The sequence below is a fragment of the Eublepharis macularius genome, chromosome 7, assembly GCF_028583425.1.
Source record: "Eublepharis macularius isolate TG4126 chromosome 7, MPM_Emac_v1.0, whole genome shotgun sequence".
Lineage (NCBI taxonomy): Eukaryota > Metazoa > Chordata > Lepidosauria > Squamata > Eublepharidae > Eublepharis > Eublepharis macularius.
This window is the reverse complement of record NC_072796.1, coordinates 73,395,685-73,416,908: the sequence shown is the minus strand read 5'-3', so window position 1 is coordinate 73,416,908 and position 21,224 is coordinate 73,395,685. Positions and strand designations below refer to the sequence as shown.

Here is a 21,224-nt window from a genome sequence, read left to right as displayed (position 1 = left end):
GAAGCTAGTCATTGTATAATGCTCTCATTCATGTTAGTTTTAAAAAATTTAAAAAGTAGTATTTGTATTGCTTAGTTTTAATTTTGATAATAGTTTTGTATTGACCTTCAAAATAATTACTTTTCATATATGGAAATTTGGCAGTGTTTACAATTTACAATGTTTACAATTTACAGGAGAGTCAGAGAAAAAACTTGGAATCTACTGTTACTCAGGTTGAAAAAGAAAATATGCTGCTGCAACACAGAATAAGTGAATACCAGAGGAAGGTTGAACAAGAGAATGAGAAACGGCGGAATGTAGAAAATGAAGGTAAACTGCTTCTCGTGTTATAGCCCCTCGTATCCACAAGGAGGCTAAAGTGGATGTCAAGAACAAAAACACATTACTGGAGGCAAAAGCCCCACCTCTTGGAGTAATGGGGGAGACAGCTAATCCCTCTTGAATAATTCTAAGTGTAGAGACAAAGAAACAACCCTTCTGGGTGTTAAGCGAGAAGTTAGCCTTGCAAGTTAGGTCAACTGCAGGCTCAGTTCTACAAAAACAATTACTTAGTAGCTGTAGCAAAATTAGACCAAGGTATTAAATTTAAATTGAAACCCCAGAAGCCATATAACACCACAGAAGTATAATTCACATATTCGTTGGCAGAAAAGAGGCATAATAAAAACAGTAGACCGTGCAAGATAGATATGTGAACCGCACTTTTTCAACAAGGAAATTAATCATCTAAACTCTGCACTTCAAGCAAACGGCTACTCCAGAAATGAAATCAGAAGAGCGATTAAACCAAGGATAAATGAAACAACTAAGGAAAAACAGTCTCCCACAGGAAAAGTGTTTTTGCCATATATCAAAGGAATCACTGATCAGATGGGAAAACTTATGAAAAAGCACAACCTACAAACAGTATTCAGACCCACCAGAAAAATACAACAGATGCTACGATCAGCAAAAGACAGTAGAGATCCCCTCACCTCTGCAGGAGTATACCGCATATCCTGCAGCTGTGGACAAGTTTACATTGGGACCACCCAGCGTAGCATCCAGACAAGAATAAAAGAACATGAAACACACCGCAGACTTGGCCATCCTGAAAAATCAGCAGTGGCTGAACATAGCCTAACTCAAACAGGACACAGTATCTTATTCCAGGACACTAAAATACTGGACAACACATCCAACTACTTTGTCAAATTACACAGGGAAGCCATTGAAGTTCATAAGCATAAGCACAATTTCAACAGGAAAGAAGAGAGTTTAAGAATGAATAGGGCATGGTTTCCAGTCCTGAAAAACACCAGACTAACAAAATACTCTACATCTTACAATAGCCCTGCAGATAAGATTTGCATATCAACCACCAATCCATATGCTAAAGAACCTCCTCAGGATACAGTGAAGCTTCCCCTCATTAGCATTCTACAGCCTGGGAAACTTACAGGATGACTCAGCCCAAACCCACCTTCCTGAGTAGATATAAATTACCTGCTTACATCTTCTCCACACATCGACACTGAGAGATCTCTGTCTTTTGGTGCTACACCTCTGAAGATGCCAGTCACAGCTGCTGGTGAAACGTCAGGAACTTCAGTGCCAAGACCATGGCCATACAGCCTGGAAAATCTACAACAACTAACATTCTCTGGCCGTGAAAGCCTTTGCCATTATATTGGACTTTGAAGTGTACATACTTTTCAGTGTATAGTGAGTGTGAGAGAAAGAGAAGGGCAGGCTGGTGAAGTTAGTTGGAAGGATAGTTGTTGTCAGGTCCAGAGGCATCCTTGCTGTTGAACTTTCTGTGGTCAGAAGGCTGCAGTGTAGATGTTGGGTATGATGTTTGTTCATATATATTCAGTCACTTGTGTCACTTGGGGTGGCTTAGCAGGAGGATTGCTAGCAGGTGGAGCCTGGAGATCTCCTGGAATTACAACTGATCTCTAGACTACAGAGATCAGTTCCCCTGGAGTGAATTATTGCTTTGGATCTGGATTGCTATGGCATTATACCCCACTGAGGTCCCTCATCAGGCTCCATCTCCCAAATCTCCGGGAATCTCCCAACCTGAAGATGGCAAAACTATCCAGCCTTCAGAATTAAGTATTTGGTGGGGGTAGGGTATTTTTTAGTGCATGTTCTTTGCCATGTACAGTATGGATGAGAGAGAGAAAAGGTCAGGCTGCTGAATTGTGGTGGAAGGATGTTGCTTGGAGGAACTGCAGAGGTAGTGGGGTGTCTGTAGAACAGGGGGTCATGTTTGGTGGCTTTCCCCACCTTGTCCATCCATCTGCTGTATCAAGGTTTATTGCTTGGTGTGTGTGTGCATGTGCGCGCACGCACACCTTGTCTCATGTTGTACTGGTGGGTTGTCAGGGCTGTGCCTTGCTATAGCATGCTGAGATGGAATTGTCTGCGTTTTCCAGCTGGTTCAGAGGTTGTGTTAGGCAAGTAAGTAGCTACAGCAGGGTCTCTGGTTGGTTGCTGGTGTTCATGTTTTTCTTTATTTTGTTCCTCTTTTTCTGGGGAGGGGAGAGAGTGTTTGTATGTGTGGTGGAAGGTCCTTTGTGCAGCCTGCCATACCCCTTCATTGGTATTTTGTTTTGGGCAGAGTGTGTGGGAGAGCAGGTGTTTTGCATGGGGCTTTTGCTACCTTTTTCTGTACTTGCAACCTGCTGGGCTCCTGGAGTGGCCTCTGTTGTTTTGGGAGCTTTGGTTGTGTTTTTTGGCATTAGAGAGTGAAGGAGCATCTTTTGTCTTTGGGCGTTGTTGGTATCTCCTGTGCTTGGCGGGCTGAGCTTTGAATGTGTAGCTCTTTAAAACTGCACAATAAGTGAGATGCGTGTGTGCAACGTTGTTTGAATGTTTTGCAGGGATTTCTTGGAGGTCCCCAGCCCTTAGTCTAAGTGTTCATATTTTTCTGCGAACCTGGGACATGCCCTGCATTTGGTAAGAAGGGTTACTCCTGTGTAAGTGGGCCCAATTCACAGACTTAATGATCCACATGGGGCACCACTTGCAAATTAGATATGTATTTCAGTATCACTTTAGCATTGTATAAGTTCTTGCTATTTAAAAAGTGTGAAGATGTTTGGAATGGGTTGTTTTCACTGCAGTTGTCAGCAGCAAGAAGGCAACTGTTTGCTACACACAGCCTCTGCCAGCAGCCCCTTCTGATTCCAGGGAAGTTGCTTAATGGAGGATGTGGGATCTGGTGTATTAAAAGGAGGAGGAGGCAAGGTTCCATGTCTTGTCTTCTGTGCATTCCCACATGGGGCTGCACTTGCGCAGGCCTACCAGCCGGAGGATTGTTTAGCTTAAATTTCCACTAGAGGGTGCTCGACGCCTCCCAGAGCACAGGTGCAGCTGTTTTCCTGCCCAAACAGCCTATACCCGGGAGGTGTGGTGCCCTTTGCCCTCAGTTTCTGTTTTGCCACTGATGTGAGAGGTTCGATAGGTTGGAATTGTTCATGAATTCTCAGCGTCTTTCTCTTCTTCTCTGCTTGTGCTCTTTCCGGAAGAAATAGAGTTCAGTATGGCTGATAAAGCCCTTTTCAAACGTTGCTCTACCTGCAACACTAAGATGGCTAAACCTGACGGGCATTCCCTCCTTTGTCTGGGAGAGGCACATAATGCCCAAGCTTGCAAGATCTGCAGATCCTTTACCCCCAAAGCATGAGCTGATCGATCTTCCTGCTTGAAAGCAGCTCTCTGGGAAAAAGCGATGGCTGTTCCAAGCCTGCTGCCAAAGTCGGCCGACTTGAATCGACCTGAAGGTACCAAGGGCCAACCGGACCTGACCTCAGTCCCGGCGCCCCAGACATCACAGTCGGAACCAACACCACCTTGGACCCAAGCACCATCCTGGGAACTGTCTATCCAGTCCGACTCGGGCTGGAGCCAAAAGCGTTGCTCGGAACCGAGATTGCCTGCACATTCAGATCCATCGCCTACTCGGATCTGACGCTCAAAGTCAACAGACCTATGGAATCCACACCTACACCAGAACAAGCCCAAGCTTTGGAACCGATATCGGGCCAAGCCCCTTTGGAACTGCCGAAGAAGTGGGCAAAGACCAAACTTCTGACTATCAAGGGACTGAGCATTCCTCCAAGGAGGAATGGCACATCGGAAGTGGAGACGGTGGATCTCCCAAGGACCCCTTCACCAAGGTCCAGATCCTCCTTGGTTACATCTTCCATGGAGGACGGTAAGATCCTTGGAGAAAGATCATCTAGAAGGAGCAGACACCATCCATACTCAGAGCGAGGCTACTTTTGTGATGATTCTCCAAGATACTACTTGGACACAGACATTGGTGAGCCCTTCTATACTGAATCTATATTCTCTCATGGGTCCTACTCGGAACACGGGAGGAGGCCCCATTCCATTCCCAAGTCTGCAATGGCCTTTTGGCTTCGGGACCCTGAACCTGACTTTTATGAGAGGGAAGCTAGCCCAAGTGGCCCATCAGACCCTTCTTCAGATGAAACATTGGGAGAGACAAGTGAGGCCTCCCCGACTGATGATTTTCAGTCCTACTCCAAATTACTCCAGAGGATGGCTAAAGCCCTGGAAATTGATATTACGTCCTTGGAGACCAAACCTAAGGACAAGATTCTCCAGTACTTATACTTGGGGTCTATGTCCAGTGTCACCTTTCCTGTCATTGAAGAGTTTGTGGACCTTATGAACTCACTCTGTGAGAAACCAGGCTCCAACCTGTCAACAACAAAGAAGGCGGAGATGCTTTACAGGATCAGAAATGATTCCTGTCCTTTCCTGTCAATGCATCCTCCTCCTCCTTCTTTGGTGACTGAAGAAATGCAGTCACTCCAACATCAAGGCTCACACTCTGCACCCTCTGATAAGGAGGGATGGAAGTTAGATGCCATCGGGAGGAAAATATATGCATCTGCGGTCCTGAGCATAAAAGTTGCCAACTATACAGCAATGATTGGCACATATCAATTTTTTATCTGGGGAAAGGTGGCCTTTGATGAGAAACTCCCGGATGAGCAGAAACCACTGGCAAAAGTCATCAGGGAAGAGGTGCTAGGTTTAGTGAGACATCAGATAAATGCAGGCAGGAACACGGTTGATGCTGCAACCAGAGCTCTGACTTTAGCAGTTGTCCTTCGGAGGCATGCCAGGTTACGGACAACAGCCTTTCCAATCAAAACCAGAAATAAGGTGGAAGACCTTCCCTTCAAGGGAAAATCTTTTTTCTCAGAGAAAACAGATAATTACCTCTCTCAGAAGAGGAAGAGCAGGCTAACAACCAATGGCGTTCTCTCATCTACACAACAAGGATCTGGGAAGCCTCCGTACAGACAACAACAGTACTATAGAGGCCAGCAATACCGGTACCAACCTTATTAATCCTACACATATCCTCAGAGTCGCCTGTATCAGATAGGCCAAGGGGGCCCCTCTAAGAGAAAGCACAGCTTCAGGTCTAGACCGGGTTCGCAATCATGATCTGCTAAAGAACAGCACAATACTCAGAAGCAATTCTGACTAGACCGGGACTCTGAGCCAATGTTTGGAAACAGGCTCAGTATATACTATCCAGCGTGGTGTCTTATCACCACTGATGTTTGGGTTCTTGACATTGTTAAATACGGTTATAAAATTGAGTTCTCTTACTTACTGTGTTTGCATCTTCCTGGTCAATTTGATTGTAATCCATGACTGGAGTTGCAAACTGAATTGAAGGCTCTCCTGGACAAGGGAGCAGTACAATTGGTGTCCTCTGAGCGGGATCGCTGGGGGTTATATTCAAACTTCTTCCTAGTGGAGAAGAAGAATGGGGTTTTTAGACCCATATTAGACCTTAGAGAACTGAACCAGTTTGTCAAAGCACAAAAATTCAGAATGACCACCCTTAATGTCATAATGACACTTCTGCCTCTGGCTACCTCGTTTGCAGTAATTGATTTAAAAGATGCTTATTTTCACATAGCATTCACCCCTCCCACAAGAGGTATCTCAGGTTTACCTGTGCTGACGAAGTCTACCAGTACCAAGTGCTTCCCTTTGGGCTCTCTATGGCAGTAGTTTGGCTCACCTGAGGACTTTGGGGTGTTCGATGTATCCGTACTTGGATGACTGATTTTAGCCATGTCAGAAGATGATTTGAATAGACAGGTGGGGCTAACGTTAGACACCTATTTGAAATTAGGCCTGGTTGTCAACTACAAAAAATCCAGATTGCAATCCACTAGACGGCTTCAATTTATAGGTGCAGTCTTAGACTCTTCACTCAATAGGGCTTTTCTTCCTACTGAGAGAGCAGTGAAAATTAAAGGAATAATTGGGTGGTTTTTCAAAAACAGATTCCAGTCAGCTAGGCGAATCCAAATGCTACTAGGCCTTATGGTGTCTACCGCAGCAGTGATGCCACTGGCCAGGCTGTACTTGAGAAAGATTTGATTATGGTTCATATCTGTTTACCATGCCTCAACGCACAGTAAAGAAAAGAAATTCAGTATTCCTAGGACAGTCCTTAGAAGCCTGGAATGGTGGTTGAGGGATGATAACTTGATGCGAGGGGTACCCTTTGGGTCAGTTTGCATGGATGTAACTGTTACCACTGATACATCCACAGCTGGCTGGGATACACACTGTGAGGGGCTTGCAGCTCATGGCAAGTGGGCAAGAAATGAACTTTCCCTGCATATTAATGTCCTCAAATTGAGGGTGATACATTTTGCCTTAATGTCGTTTTCAGATACAGTCAAAAACAAAAATGTGCAGATTCTGACAGACAACAGCACAGCTTTGTTCTATGTGAACAAGAAGGAGGGAATGACATACTGTCATTTGTGTCTAGAAGCTATAACTTTATGGGAATAGGCCTTAGAACACGGTGTGCACATTCAAGCAGTCCACATTCCAGGTGTGGAAAACACCATTGTAGACAGACTGAGCAGAATCGGGTCAGATACACACAAATGGTCTGCCAGAAACTGTTATATCACGGATTGGGGTACACCAGACATAGATTTATTTTCATGTGATGCAGGAGCTGTCTCTTCCAGTTTTCTTCCCAAACCCTGTGGAGGAAGCAGAGAAAGCCCTTCACACATTAGATGTCAGGAGCGCCATACTTTTTTACCTAGACCATACTAAGATTTTCAGGGTAGGCAGACAATTATGTGTTTGTTATGCAGGCCCTAAGAAATGGAAAGGAGCAAGTGCTCAAACCATTGCAAGATGGGTGGTGCAGGCCATTAAGGTATGCTATAAAAATGCCAACTTACCTTGTCCTCTGGAGGTGCACGCACACTCCACAAGATCACAGTTGACATCAATGGCGTTCATGAGAGGAGTCCCTCTTCTAGATATATGCAGGGCAGCGATCTGGTCATTGGCGAATACTTTTGTGAGGCATTATGCCCTGGATGTCCTCGATAGACGGGAGACATCAGTGGGCACAACTGTTTTGTGGTCTATATTTCAATGCAGAACAAGCTCTACCACCCAGGTAAGAAGCTTGTTAAACTCCCATGTGGGAATGCACAGAAGACCGACAATGAAAACAGGATTGCACTTACCTGTAACTGTTGTTCATTGAGGTCGTCTGTGCAGGCACACATACCCTCCCTCCTTCCCCACTGATGCTCTTCACTTTTTGTGAGGGTGGCGGCAAGAGGAGCTGAGGACAAAGGGCGCCACGCCTCCTGAGTATAGGCTGTTTGGGTGGGAAAACAGCCGCACCTGCACTCTGGGAGGTGTCGAGCATCCTCTAGTGCAAATTTAAGCTAAAAAATCCTCCGGCTGGTAGGCCTGCGCAAGCGCAGTCCCATGTGTGCCTGCACAGAAGACCTCAGTGAACAACAGTTACAGGTAAGTGCAATCCTGTTTTACCCTTCTCCTTTCTACAAACACAGTCTTCTGATTGAAGTATATCTGCTGATTTTCTTTTCTTTAATACAGCACCATCCATGTGACTTAGACCACAACTCTAAGAATCAACTTTGCTGGAATTGCAAAGGACTGCTGACAGAGGAACACAGCAGAAATCCATACTGCTAGGGTCTTCTGACAAATCATTGGATCCAGCACATTATTTTCAATATTCTGACTGGAACATATATGGTTTTGATATAGCACAATGCAGCTGATATTTTTATAGCTGTATAAAATATTATAAAACATCTTCAAAAGAAATGAATATTCATATATAATTGTGTTTCTTTTAATCTAGTATCAACATTAAAAGATCAGATGGAAGACTTAAGAAAAATCAGTCAGCATTCACATATTACAAATGAAAAAATAACACAGTTGCAAAAGCAAGTAAGTAATTTTGCGTACTTTTATTTTTTCCACACATCACCATTTGTGTGCATGTGTGCATGAAATCAGTTTATGGTAAATACGAAATGGTAGCAGAAATGTGAGGGCAATCTGGCTGTGACATCTGTCACCCCATTGTCAGGGTTGGTTCGGCAGATCTGGCAGGTTAGGCAGGTGTCCCATTCCTCCTTCATCACTCTATGTGGATCCCTCCCAATGCTGCATGTTTGGTAGAAAAGGATAACCATTCCAGATAGAAGGAGTGTAATTTCTTTGGTCAAGGGTATACAATAGCTACGCTCCTCTGCTAGAACCTCCAAACAAGCCCAAGGTCTATTTGTAGGAGAACATGGTGTAGTCAAGCTTCTAAGCTTTCAAACACACCCAAGTGAGGTACTGCATGTGACATACACAATTCTTTTGGAAAGAACAAACAAAACACAACAGAGCTGAGCGTACTAAATATGTGTTCCTTTCTCCTTTCCTCCCTAATTTTTATTCTCTCCTACCAGCTAGAAGAAGCCAATGATTTATTGAGGACAGAATCTGATACTGCAGCAAGATTGAGAAAGAGCCATACAGAAATGAGCAAGTCAATAAGCCAGTTTGAAGCACTAAATAGGGAACTGCAAGAGAGATGCAGAGCTCAAGAGAGTGCAAAGTTACAATTAGAAAAGGATTATTACCAACTGCAATCAGCCCTGGAAGTAGAACGAAGGGATAGGAGTCATGGATCAGAAATTATTGGAGAACTACAAGGTAATTCTTCTATGCCAGCATAATTTTAAACATTTTATCAGCCAAAATTATTCTGACATATATATTTAAAGTATTATAACAGGTCATAACTATTTCAACCTTTTGAAACAGCTAATTTTAGGCTGCATTTTCACTTGTGACACGTAAGCCTTTCGCGAAGCATTTGATATGGTTTGCAGAAAAGATATTGCAGTTTCACATTCTGACCTTTACATTCAAGCCCCAAATATACACTGTGAGGAAAATGTGGTATCAGCCATCTCCTTGGCTATACTGTGTATATAGTTAGAGAGCAGTGTGTGTCACCTCTTACATGAACCACTAGAACACAGTGGGTTAGGATGTATGGAGCCTCCACCCAGTGCTGTGATATGGAAAGTTATTCATATATCCCTAGAGGATCTTCCAATATGAATTAGCATTCAAGTTGTAACCTCCCAATATGTGCATTTTGGAGAATGTATGTTATATTGTGCCCAGTATTGTCTCCATTTTTTATATTAGTCAAAAAATTTCTGCCATATTAGTTTTCTTTTATTATTGAATTTAACTGCTGATTGGTAGCACGGCACTGATACTGGAAACATTAGGGTGGATCCTCTAGAGGATTACCATAGAGTTTCCAGAGTGTCAACTGTTGTGTCACCCAACACATTATTTTTGCCTCCTCTGTTCTTCCATCACCCCAGACACCCCCAGGGTTGGAGAATTTTCCCACTTGCTGGTTGAATGCCCCCTGAAGTGAGCAAATAGCATACGTAGGGTCCTCGTGTTATACACATAGAGTACACATTTAGGGACCTTCACATCAGAGCGTTCCCCTTGTGAGTGTCAGGTCAAACAAGTGCACCTTAGGGCAATTTAGGGTCACTATCTGATGTATATCGAGATCTCAACTTAGGAAGTGTCCCTTACCTGTCAACCCATGACTTAACTACATCCAAGCAACGGTCATCTCTAGGCTAGATTACTGTAACTCACTCTACGCGGGGCTGCCTTTGAGCCTGACCCGGAGATTACAGCTGGTACAAAATGCAGCAGCGCGTGTTATGAGAGTGCCAAATAAGGCGCATATAACACCATTCTTGCGCGAGCTGCATTGGTTGCCAGTGAAGTACCGGATCAGATTCAAGGTTCTGGTATTGACCTATAAGGCCCTGTGCAGACTGGGACCAGCGTATCTACGGGACCATCTCTCCCCATATATTCTCCAGAGGACACTCCGATCAGGGGACAAACAGCCGTTGGTGGTCCCTGGCCCCCAGGAGGCCCGCCTAGCCTCGACTAGAGCCAGGGCCTTTTCGGTCCTGGCTCCCACCTGGTGGAATGCTCTGTCTGCTGAAATCAGGGCCCAGCAGGATTTACTATCTTTTCGCCGGGCCTGCAAGACAGAGTTGTTCCGCCAGGCATATGGCTGAGGCTGGGCCTCCGCCGGCCTGGAAAAATGGGGTGTATAAAACCCTCCCTGTGAAGGCTGTCTACCATCTTGTTTTAAATGTGTTGTTTTTAATGAATATGAATTTTTATTGTATTTTAATTGTATTTTTAATATGTTGGTATCCACCCTGAGCCCGCTTGTGGGGAGGGCAGAATACAAATTTGAAATAAAATAAATAAATAAACCGGTAAAAGGTAATTAATGAAGAACTGGTAGGAAAATAGAAGAAATTCACCTTCATTGGAAAATCACAACAAAGAAATAACAATGGTAAGAAACAGAATGAATGCCAAATGCAATATGTATGCATGCACACATGCTTACAGCTGTTATTTAGTCAAAACATGTGCCCTAAGAGATGATATCTGAATTCTGGAAGGCAATTAAGGAGAAATAGGCAGCTGCAGCAGGAGAGGTTGCCAGGAAAGTTCTCTTATACAATCCACCAACTCATACTAGATGATTCAAGCCATTACCTCTGTTTTCAGTATTTAATGACGTCAGGTACATGCTTTGAGTTTTTATGTAGGCAAGTAAAATACGTGGTTTTTTATTGATTCCTATAGCAGATAAAACTTTTTTTTAAAATTTAGCTCGGATTACATCTTTACAAGAAGAAATCAAAGGTGTAAAAAACAATCTTGAAAGAGTGGAAAATGAAAGAAAGCAGGCCCAGGACATGCTTAATCATTCTGAAAAGGTAAAATAATAATTCTTGGCTTTTAAAATATTATAAATTTGTATTTTAATAAGAATTCCATATATTAAGCGGTATAGGTGCAGGTCAGAATGCAAAATAGATAAAATATGATTTTTGAGGGTTTACAGGCTTAATTGATAGTTGATTATGCCAAAATATTTGAATGTAAGTTCATAAAGTCCAGTAGAAATCAGTGAGACATTAACACAAATCAGATGTGTCTACATTTTTATAGGGTTGTATCTCAAGGTATGGATTTTTTTCAAATATTACAGTAATTAAATCAAAAAGAGTCCAGTAGCACCTTTAAGACTAACCAATTTTATTGTAGCATAAGCTTTCAAGAATCAAGTTCTCTTCGTCAGATGCTGACGAACTTGATTCTCAAAAGCTTATGCTACAATAAAATTGGTTAGTCTTAAAGGTGCTACTGGACTCTTTGATTTTGTTACCATAGACTAACACGGCTAACTCCTCTACAGTAATTAAAATATTTCTTAATTATTTGTTTAAACATTGCAGTCAACATTTTATATAGTATTGTAAAACACACACTTTACTACAAGCCTTAACAAATTTTCTTTGGCTCTAGGAGCCAGTCCAAAAATTTAGGAGCCAGATTTTCAGCTTTCAGGATTTTACACATTTTCTAAATACACATTTTTAAATTATTTCTCCCATAAAACCTAATTCTAGCCTCTCCACCTTCTCATAATTTTATTAAAGCTATGACAGGTGTTGATATATATAAAAACAGATATAGGGATAACTCTGGTTTGTCATCACCACAACAAAAAGATAATCTCTAATCTTAGCCTAAATTCGCCCAAGCTTTATTTTTTCAATTTTTTTCAAATACAGCAATACATAATCAGAACCAGTATACAGAGCAAACAACACATCCAGTTCACAACTTAAAAACGAATGAAGGAAAATAATGTACACAGTTACAGTTGGTTTTTTTCCCTTATCCATTCTAACAGTTTAAGGATTTTTTTAAAAAAATACATTCAATTAAAAAAATGCAACCAATTGTTGCCAATTTTGTCATCTAAAATATTCTTAAAATTTTGAATTGCTGTTAGTGTGATTATTGATAACAATTCCCACATGTTTAAAAACCATTCTGATTTGCCAGGCAACATCAGTTGTTTCCAATAGTATGCAAATACCATCCCCACATGGTCAGAACATATAGCCGTTACGGTATTAACACGGTTTAAGAGATAAATTTCAGGTTTCAAACTTCGGACCAATCCCTGTATCTCAAAAATTGTCTTTTGTATTGTTTTCCAATAAACTTGAGCCCTGTAGCATGACCACCACGTAATCTGCTTTTGAAGAGATACAGAACAAGCACTTATTACTGAGAGAGGAAGTTTATATAATCTATTTGGTGTTATGGTGCAGATGCACCTTTTTAAAGTACCTCTTTCTTACTTGTATGCTGGAAAAAACTCCTATTCTTTAGTATAAATAAATTTCCATTTGTCAGAATCCAAACAATAACCAAGGCTCTTACTCCATTTAAGAATATGGGTTTCCGTCTTCAGACTATGCAATATAGAGTAGATCTTAGGAAATAACATTTTGTCTGATGTCATTAGAAGCTGTCCAGGTTGTGTCAGTTCATATGCTTTTTTACCAGATTGAATCTCTTGTATTAAAAACTTTTTAACTTGTAGTTAAGTCATAGAGGAGAATGACTCCCCAAGTTTCAGAACAATTGGACTTTGGGGGGCCATGTTATGGACCCCCAAAGAAGGTGCCCTTATCCTCCTCCACTCTCCATTATTCCCTATGGGGAAAAACAAGGGGGCTTTCTAGGTGGTTTGGGGTGACATTTTGCAAGCAAAATTCACTCAATTTTCAGGGGACCTGCTCCTACCTGTCCTCCCACCCTCTTCCAAGTTTCAGGGAGATTTCACTTTTGGGGGCATTTTATGGCCTTCCAAAGGCCTTCCCACCACACCATTTATTTCTACTGTGAGGAAGACTCGCACACAGCAGAAACACCCCTCCAAAACTAACCACCCCTGCAGTAACTGGCCAGCCGCTCTCCATTGTTCCCTATGATGGGAAATTTTAAACTGTCTTTCCCAGGGGCAATTATGCACAGACCAGGGGTGCCACAGTGGAGGGCATACTCATGTGTGCAAGCTCACCCCTGGGAAAGCACACCTGAACCACAGACATGCACTCCCAAATTCCCCCCCACCCCCTGAGCAGGCTGGCCAGCCACTCTCCATTGTTCCCTATGATGCAAACTTACCTTCACACCAGAGAATCTCACACACACACACACACACACAGACACACACTCTGAATCAAGTTAAAAAAAAAATTCGTAGCTTTCAGTTACAGCATTAAAGGCACATGACACTAGTGTCACAACAGTCTCCTAGATAGTACCACAACGATCCTCACACCAGAAAACCACAAACACCCAAATTGAATTACTTGCAAAAACATTTTATTCCATGGCTTTAAGTTACACTGCATGGAAGGCACATCACAATACATCACAGCAGTCTCATAGACAGTAGTACCACAGCTACCCGTACACCAGAGAATCAAACACACACACACATAATTGCTTGCAAAAACCATCTATTTCTTGGAGTTCCTGGGCTGAGGGTGGGAGACAGCGTACAACTACAGCAGTATAACATTTATAACCTCCCCCCACAACATAACCATAGTGACTCCAAGGGAACCAGGGTGGATAAAAATCAATGCTTTAAAAAAAAATCGGATTTTTTTGATTTAAATCGGATTTTTTTGATTTAAATTGGATTTTTTAAATTTAAATTGGATTTTTTTAAATAAAATGCTTTTTGAGGAAAATATATTACCATCCAAAGGTTATTCCATCATGAAATAAAGATTAGTTTTTAATTATGTAGAATAAGGCTGTACATGTTTATTTTTTTTGGTAAATTCCATTAATCCATTCACAATGTCATGCTCTTCCAGAGGTTTTTGTAAGATTATTGGGCAGTTTCTCTGCCTACAAGATATTATCACAGATGCTTGGTTTTGCAGTTCTCAAAACTGAATTTGTGTCAGCTCAGCAGAGATCACATGCCTCTTCTTCACAGCAAAAATGTTATAACATGAACAGAGTTGAGAAAAAGACCTTAAGCCTATTGTTCTACAAACCTATGAAGACAGAATCAACCCCTTCGGTGCTAAGGTTCAAGAAGTTCAGTGAATAGAAACAATATTTTTCTGATTGTTGGTTGTTGGGGGTTTTCCGGGCTGTATTGCCGTGGTCTTGGCATTGTAGTTCCTGACGTTTCGCCAGCAGCTGTGGCTGGCATCTTCAGAGGTGTAGCACCAAAAGACAGAGATCTCTCAGTGTCACAGTGTGGAAAAGATGTGGGTCATTTGTATCTACTCAGGAGGGGTGGGGTTGAGCTGAGTCATTCTGTAAGAGTTTCCCAGGGTGTGGAATGCTAATGGCGGGAGGCTTCACTGTAACCTGAGGAGGTTCTTTTGCATATGGATTGGTGCTTGATGTGCTAATCTTCTCTGCAGGGCTATTGTCGGGTGTGGAGTATTTTGTTGGCCTGGTGTTTTTCAGAACTGGAGCCCATGCTCTGTTCATTCTTAAGGTTTCTTCTTTCCTGTTGAAGTTTTGCTTATGCTTGTGAATTTCAATTTCAAGACTGTTCAAGTAATGATTTCATTTTTAACAGCAGTAGCTTCTTCTGCAGGCGTTGAAAGAATATTCTCTTCCTTTGGACTCATTCATTCTAAACTGAGAAATCGTTTGGGACCCGATAAAGCAGGAAAGCTTGTTTTTCTTTTCCAGATTATGAACAAAGAAGAAGATGAAGATGACGAGTGAGCTACAGAGGACAGTATTTAAGTTTTTCATGTGTAGGCTGGGCTGACAGTCTAAGTTTCTTAAAATATATATATTTTGTTTAGCCAAATTAGTTAACAAACATGGATGTTTGTTTAAGCAAATAACATATGCTGTAATGTTATTGTTTCAGTTGAATAAATCAAACTATTTAAATTGTTATTATTAAGGTAATGATTATTTTTCTCCTTCTAATAAAGTACAACAGAAAAGTTGTCCAAATATGAATGATTAACCTAAACTGGGGATAATTCATCTCACAATAAATTAACTATAATGTGTTTCTAATAGTATTAAAATCAATATTTTATACAACTGTAAAACTAATATGAAAAGCTGTTATTCTAAAAATCTTCATCTACTTGCATATTAAAGTTATACCAGAAAGAATTAGTCTTTATGTAGAAAACTATGATTTAAATCAAGCCTTACTGACTAGTGATTTAAATCATGATTTAAATCAGTTTGATTTAAATCAAATCCACCCTGCTTGAAAGCATCCAGTTTTATATGTGAATGTATTCCAGGTGTATCATTGTCTTTAAGGTAATTATTAATGTGTTGTTCTATTAACTTAATTGTTCTATCTTTGTATAAAAGGGATTTATCCAATGTCCAATGCTTGTCTGGTATTGTTTGTGTTTCTGTGGTGTATAAATATGAAGTCCAGGCGTCGTCCGACCATGTTGTATTACCAATTTGTGCGTTTATTACTGTATTCTTTAATTTTTCTGTGAGTAATATGTAGTCGATTCTAGTGTGAGTATTGTGACGTGGCGAGAAGTAGATGTAGTCCCTTTCTTGTGGGTGCATCAGTCGCCAGATAGCTATTAATTGGAATTTTTCCAGTAACAAAACTAAATCTGTATTACTTTTTTTACTTTGAAGATCATTTTTGTTCTGGTGAGATTTGTCTAATTTATAATTGCAGATATAATTTTAATCAGCCCCAATAATTGTTTCTCTTTCCTGGAATTTTTTTAGTTTATTGAAAACTTCTTCTATGAAAGCTACTTGATTCAGATTGGGTGCATATATTGAAGCAAGAGTAACCTTTTGATTTTTCTAATGTGCCCTTTATAAATAGGTACCTGCCTCGAGGATCTTTGTATGTAGCTTTATGTTGGTAGTCTATAGTTTTAGCAATAATAATGGAAACTCCTCTTGATTTGGAAGAGCTGTAGGCATGGTGTTGTTGGATCCATCTGGCTCTTAGGTCTGAATTGCTGTTTAATTTGAGATGTGTTTCTTGAAGGATTGTTATGTCAGCCTTCAGGTTTGCCAAATTTGTCAATATTCTTCGTCTTTTAATCACGTTATTAAGTCCTTTAACATTGTATGAAATTATATTAACTTTTGCGTGTGTCATGTTTTGCAGATCAAGTGTTAAGAGTTCCAGAATAGATTAATATTGAGTATTTTTACACAATCCAAATGAGAGTGTAGAATAGTATTTATCAAACTGTAGAATATTCTATAAAGTACAATATAGTTCTTTTAACCAGCAATGAATTTTAAATTTCTTTTTAAATAACTAATAAATAAAATATATAAATATGTATATATTTATTTATTTATTAAATTATATTTTCTTTTTATCCTAATGATATAAATCAATTGTAAATAAGTAATTTCTATATTTCTATATATAACACTCTAATGCCTAATGAGTTTCTGAATAAACACACTTTGATTTTTTGTAATTGATAACCACAAATAACTGGCTGAAATTGTAATATATAACTTTAAGCACTTAAATTTGTATTAACTATATTAAATTAGTTTCTATGATAGTTAAAAAATTTTTTAAATCAGATCTTACACTTATAAGATTTACCAACAATGTAAATTTTATTATAAATATATTAACTTTGTTAACCCCAAATATCAAGCAATAAAAGGATTGTATATATTTTTATCTACCTTAAATTTGAATAATTGTGATAAACTCTTTTAAACCCCAAACTAAAAGAAAAAAAACTTGTTTTCAATGTTGAAGTAATTCTAGATAGTTTTAAGATTATAAACCTTAGGTAGTTCTACTGTGTGAACTGGTAACTTCAATTGTCTAACTTTATATTAACTGTATTTTATTTTCCCTTGTCTTTAACCCTCCCTTCCCTTATCTCCCCCAACTAACTAATATTTACTCAAACAATTACTAGAAGGCTATAACTATGATATTTATTATTTATTTTCACTTCCTTTCTTCCCCTCCCCTTTCCTATTTCCCTTCCCAAATCCTCCCTCCCTTGCTTTTATTATCTACCCTCTTTTCACTTTCTCTTTATCTAACCCACCCTTCCCCAACCTCCTCCCTCTGTTCCCTCCCGTTGACTTCCCTTCTGTTAAAAAACTTAAATCCTTTATATATTAATGCCCTCCCTCCCCAAATTTAGTCTTCTATTTAGTACAAATTATGTATATCATCAAAGTGTTACTTGTCACACTTCAGCTGTAGGTCATTAACTTAGTTAATGAGCTGTGAAACAAAAAATACTCTAACTAGAGGCAACTCTTGAGTGTCCAAACTCTCCCTCGACCCAAACATTCAGAGATAAAAGCAGTCAGTTGTATAGTTTAACAATACCCTTAATGTATGTTATAAAACGTCCATGTTCATTTATTCAGGAATAACGCACGGGGATTTTGCTTCCCTTAAGAGGTGAAAGATCCTGATCCATCTTCCTCTTTTGTGAACTTTTATCAAGGTCCATAGGGACTTCAATGTTGAGTTTCTGTAGTAGAATTTTCCCTGATTCTGAATCAGAAGCCTCAAGTTGTTTCCCTTGGAAGGTTACTGATAATGAAGTTAAATTCACCCATCTGTAGGGAATAGCAACCTGTTTTAAAACATCTGTATTAGACCTCATTTCTTTTCTTTTAGAAAGTAATTCGTGTGGTAAGTCTGTAAAGACCAAAACAGGATTGTTTTCATGTAGAAGTGATCCTGATCTTCTGGCTTCCGTTATAATTCTCTTTCGAGATCTGTGTTCCTGGAATTCAACTAGAATATCTCTTGGAGATGATTTTTGCTTTTTTGATCCTACTCAGTAAGCTTTGTTAATTATCGGGGCAACTCTGTCTTCTAATTGAATAGCTGTTGCTAGCCAGGAAGCCATAAATGCAGCTAAAGTCTTTGTTTTCAGTTTTGCTTTCATCGATCGGAGGTTCCGTTGGCGAAGGGCAACTTCTGTTTGCAAAAGTCTTTCCTGATAAGTGCTTTGGGCAGATTGTATTTCCCGAACTTCGTTTTGTGTAGCAGCGTTTAGATCAATTGCTTTCTCAACTTTCTGGTTTGTTTTGTTTAGCTCCAATTTAATCTCTTCTAGTTGGATGATAATTGGTTCCAACAATAGAGTTATTTGAGCTAGAATGCTGCGTTCCAACATCGCTAAATGAGAGGGCATTTCTGAGTTGTAAGTTTTGGACATGATAGCTGCATCATTTCTCTGCTCGTTAGCCATTTTTATTGACTCACCGTGCTCCTTCTCCTATAATGCAATCTGCTCAGCCGGAGGGTAAAAGTCTTGTAGCTTTTTCACTGCTTTAATTTGTTGTTTCTTCTTGTCGTTGTCCTGCTTGCCCATAATAAAAGAGCTGGGGTATTCGTTCCATTGATTTTAATGAAGGTTTGGGCCAGGGAGAGACAGAGCTCAACTAACACGCGTCCGTTCTCGTTGGCTCACATGCCACGCCCCCCCCCCTGTAATCTATCTCTATCTACTATTTTAACTCTACTTCTGACATCTTTAATCATCCAGAGTCTCTACTAAGGATGTGCGCTTCGGGTACCTGATTTGGGTTTTTAGGAGTGTCCAATCCTGCAACAGGATTCTCCTTCCAGCCAATGGGGATTCTCTGGAAGGAGAGTGCCTTTTTAAAAATGCTGCAGGGCTTTAAATTGGAGGCTTGCCTTTAGCTAGCTTCCACTTTGCCCTGGCCTAGAGACATTGAGAGGCTGGTACCTGCTTTCTGCTGGGCTGTGAGAGTGACTTGGCTAGCCTGCTTGGAAGAGGACTTCTGGATTGGATTCCCTTCCCTGCTGCTGGACTGCTGATTCAGCTGGACGCCTGCTGTGCTGACTGGACCTGCACCTGGACTAGTAGGCGAGTCACTAACTCACAGAGTTCTTTTCTCTTGCGGGGAGGGGGTGGTTGGGGGAGATAGGGAAGGGAATTTCTTTTTAAAGTTTGCATTTTAATTTTTTTTTAAAAAAAAATCCTGCGTGTTTGTGGCCTTGTGTGATAGTGTTTGGCTTGTGTGCTCTGCGGCCTGATTTTGGAGTGGGGGGCTTGGCCTGAGTTTGTTACTTTTGTTTTAATGTCTATGTCTTGTTAGTTTGGATTGAATGGGGTTTCCTGCTTGATTGTGGCCTTCCTTTGTTTGAACGTGTTTGACTTGAGTGTCTGGCCTGGGCCGATTTGGGAGTGTGGGGTGGGGAGGAGGTTTTCCACTAGGTAGATAGTTTAGCTTTACTGTCTTGTATTGTCTGGGGTTTCTGTGTTTCTGGCTTGTTTTGGAGTGAGTGGGCCTGTGTGTGTGTGAGGGGGGGGTGACATTTATTTTATTAACTGTTCTAATTGCTGTTGTGTTGGTGAGTTGTGTTTGGGGGAGAATGAGTGTATTCTTTTTTTCATCTGTGCTTTTAAAGTTTTCTGTGTTTCTGGCTTGTTTTGGAGTGAGTGGGCCTGTGTGTGTGTGGTGGTGGGGCTTTGCCATTTAAGTTTTCAGTGGGTGGGCTTTCTCGAGGGAGCGCCTGCCTGGAGGTTGCTTTGCTGTGATTAAATGGGGGGGGGCTGAGTTTGCCAATTTAGTTTTAATTTTTCTTTTGGTTCTTTGCTAGATTTCTGCAGGGTGTGTGCGTGGGAGTGGGACTAGGTGTCGGTGGGCTTTCTTGGAGGGGGGCACTTGCCTGGGGGTTTGCTTTGCATTGCTGTGATTAACTGGGGGGCCGAGTTTGCTAATTTAGTTTTAATTTTTTTTTTTTTGCTTCTTTGCTACAGTTGGTGTTTGGAGTTGTTATTTATTGGAATAGTTGGTGTTTGTTATTTACAGTTGTTACAGTTTGTTGTTTACAGATACAGTTTGTTCTTTACATTTACATTTTGTTGTTTACAGTTGTTTTGTTGGTAGGGGTTCTTTACTGCAGTTGGTGTTTGGAGTTGGTATTTATTGAATAGTTGGCGCTAGTGTTTTAAAGTTTACAGTTGTTTACAGTTGTTTACAGTTGTTGTTTTGTTGGTTGGGGTTGCTGGTGCTCTTTGTAGTTAAAGCTGTGTTTGGTATACTTTGGTTTTCCAAGAACAGTTCTACTTAGTTTTAAATAGTGTTTTCAGAAGGTACACTAGTTGTAGGCCTTCACTGAACATTTGCCCTCTGAACTAAATTGATAGGGAACCAAGAGTAGTTTTCCCCATTAAGCAGGCTTCAATAGGAAAAGACTTAGAGTTAGGTTCTGTTCAAATTATATATATATATTCATATAAATAGGCTGCCCATTAGTAGTACCCCCTTAATTAGGGTTTCCCTGGCCATGTCTGGCACCCTTGGAGCCAGGCTGGGCATGTTTTTTTTAATAGGCTTTCCTTTATATTGGGGTTTAGGGCCAGCTTGATTCCTGAAGAGGCATTCAGCTGTTTGGTAGGTTTAGGTTCCCAAAAATAAATAGGGCCATTTAAAAATATTTAACTGGCTATCACCAGTAGTAACAGAGCCACAAGAAACACAGACTTAGAAATAGGTAGATAGGTTGTGAAACTAAATTATAAATTTGGGGTTTTTTTTAATAGAAACTTTAGTTAGTGTAGTTCAAGGAGGGGAAAGAATAACAGATAGGAAAGCTGAGAGGGGCCCCGGGGGAAAGGACAGCAGTAAGTCTAGAGGGGGGGGAGGGGAGGGGGAGGGGAGTGCTGCGGCTATCTGAGCGGAGGAGGCCCTTCCCTGCGCTGCTGCCATTCACCAGCCTGGCTTCTAGTGACAGGAAGAGGGTTTGTAAGGCCCTCTTTCCTGAGGCAGCTGCTGAAGGGCCACCCCCAACCCAGGTGTCTGAGGCAGGGGCTGGCACTGGGTGGGGACCTGCTGCTGCATCTCCATCTCCTCCAGTGGTTAAGACCCAGCTGCTGGAGAAGGGGCAGCATGTGGTGTCTCCTGGG

The 21,224-nt window shown here is 40.8% G+C and overlaps 1 protein-coding gene across 3 annotated transcripts in view; it reads left to right on the top strand.

The window, feature by feature from the left end:
- The window catches only part of ROCK1 (Rho associated coiled-coil containing protein kinase 1), a 277,707-nt gene that overhangs the window by 152,588 nt on the left and 103,895 nt on the right, over positions 1-21,224 (top strand). For all 3 annotated transcript variants that reach the window (XM_054984452.1, XM_054984451.1, XM_054984450.1), the window contains 4 exons: positions 177-312; positions 8,210-8,301; positions 8,814-9,060; positions 11,092-11,198. In XM_054984452.1, the coding sequence (XP_054840427.1) occupies positions 177-312; positions 8,210-8,301; positions 8,814-9,060; positions 11,092-11,198 (582 nt within the window). The remainder of the gene's footprint in view (positions 1-176; positions 313-8,209; positions 8,302-8,813; positions 9,061-11,091; positions 11,199-21,224) is intronic.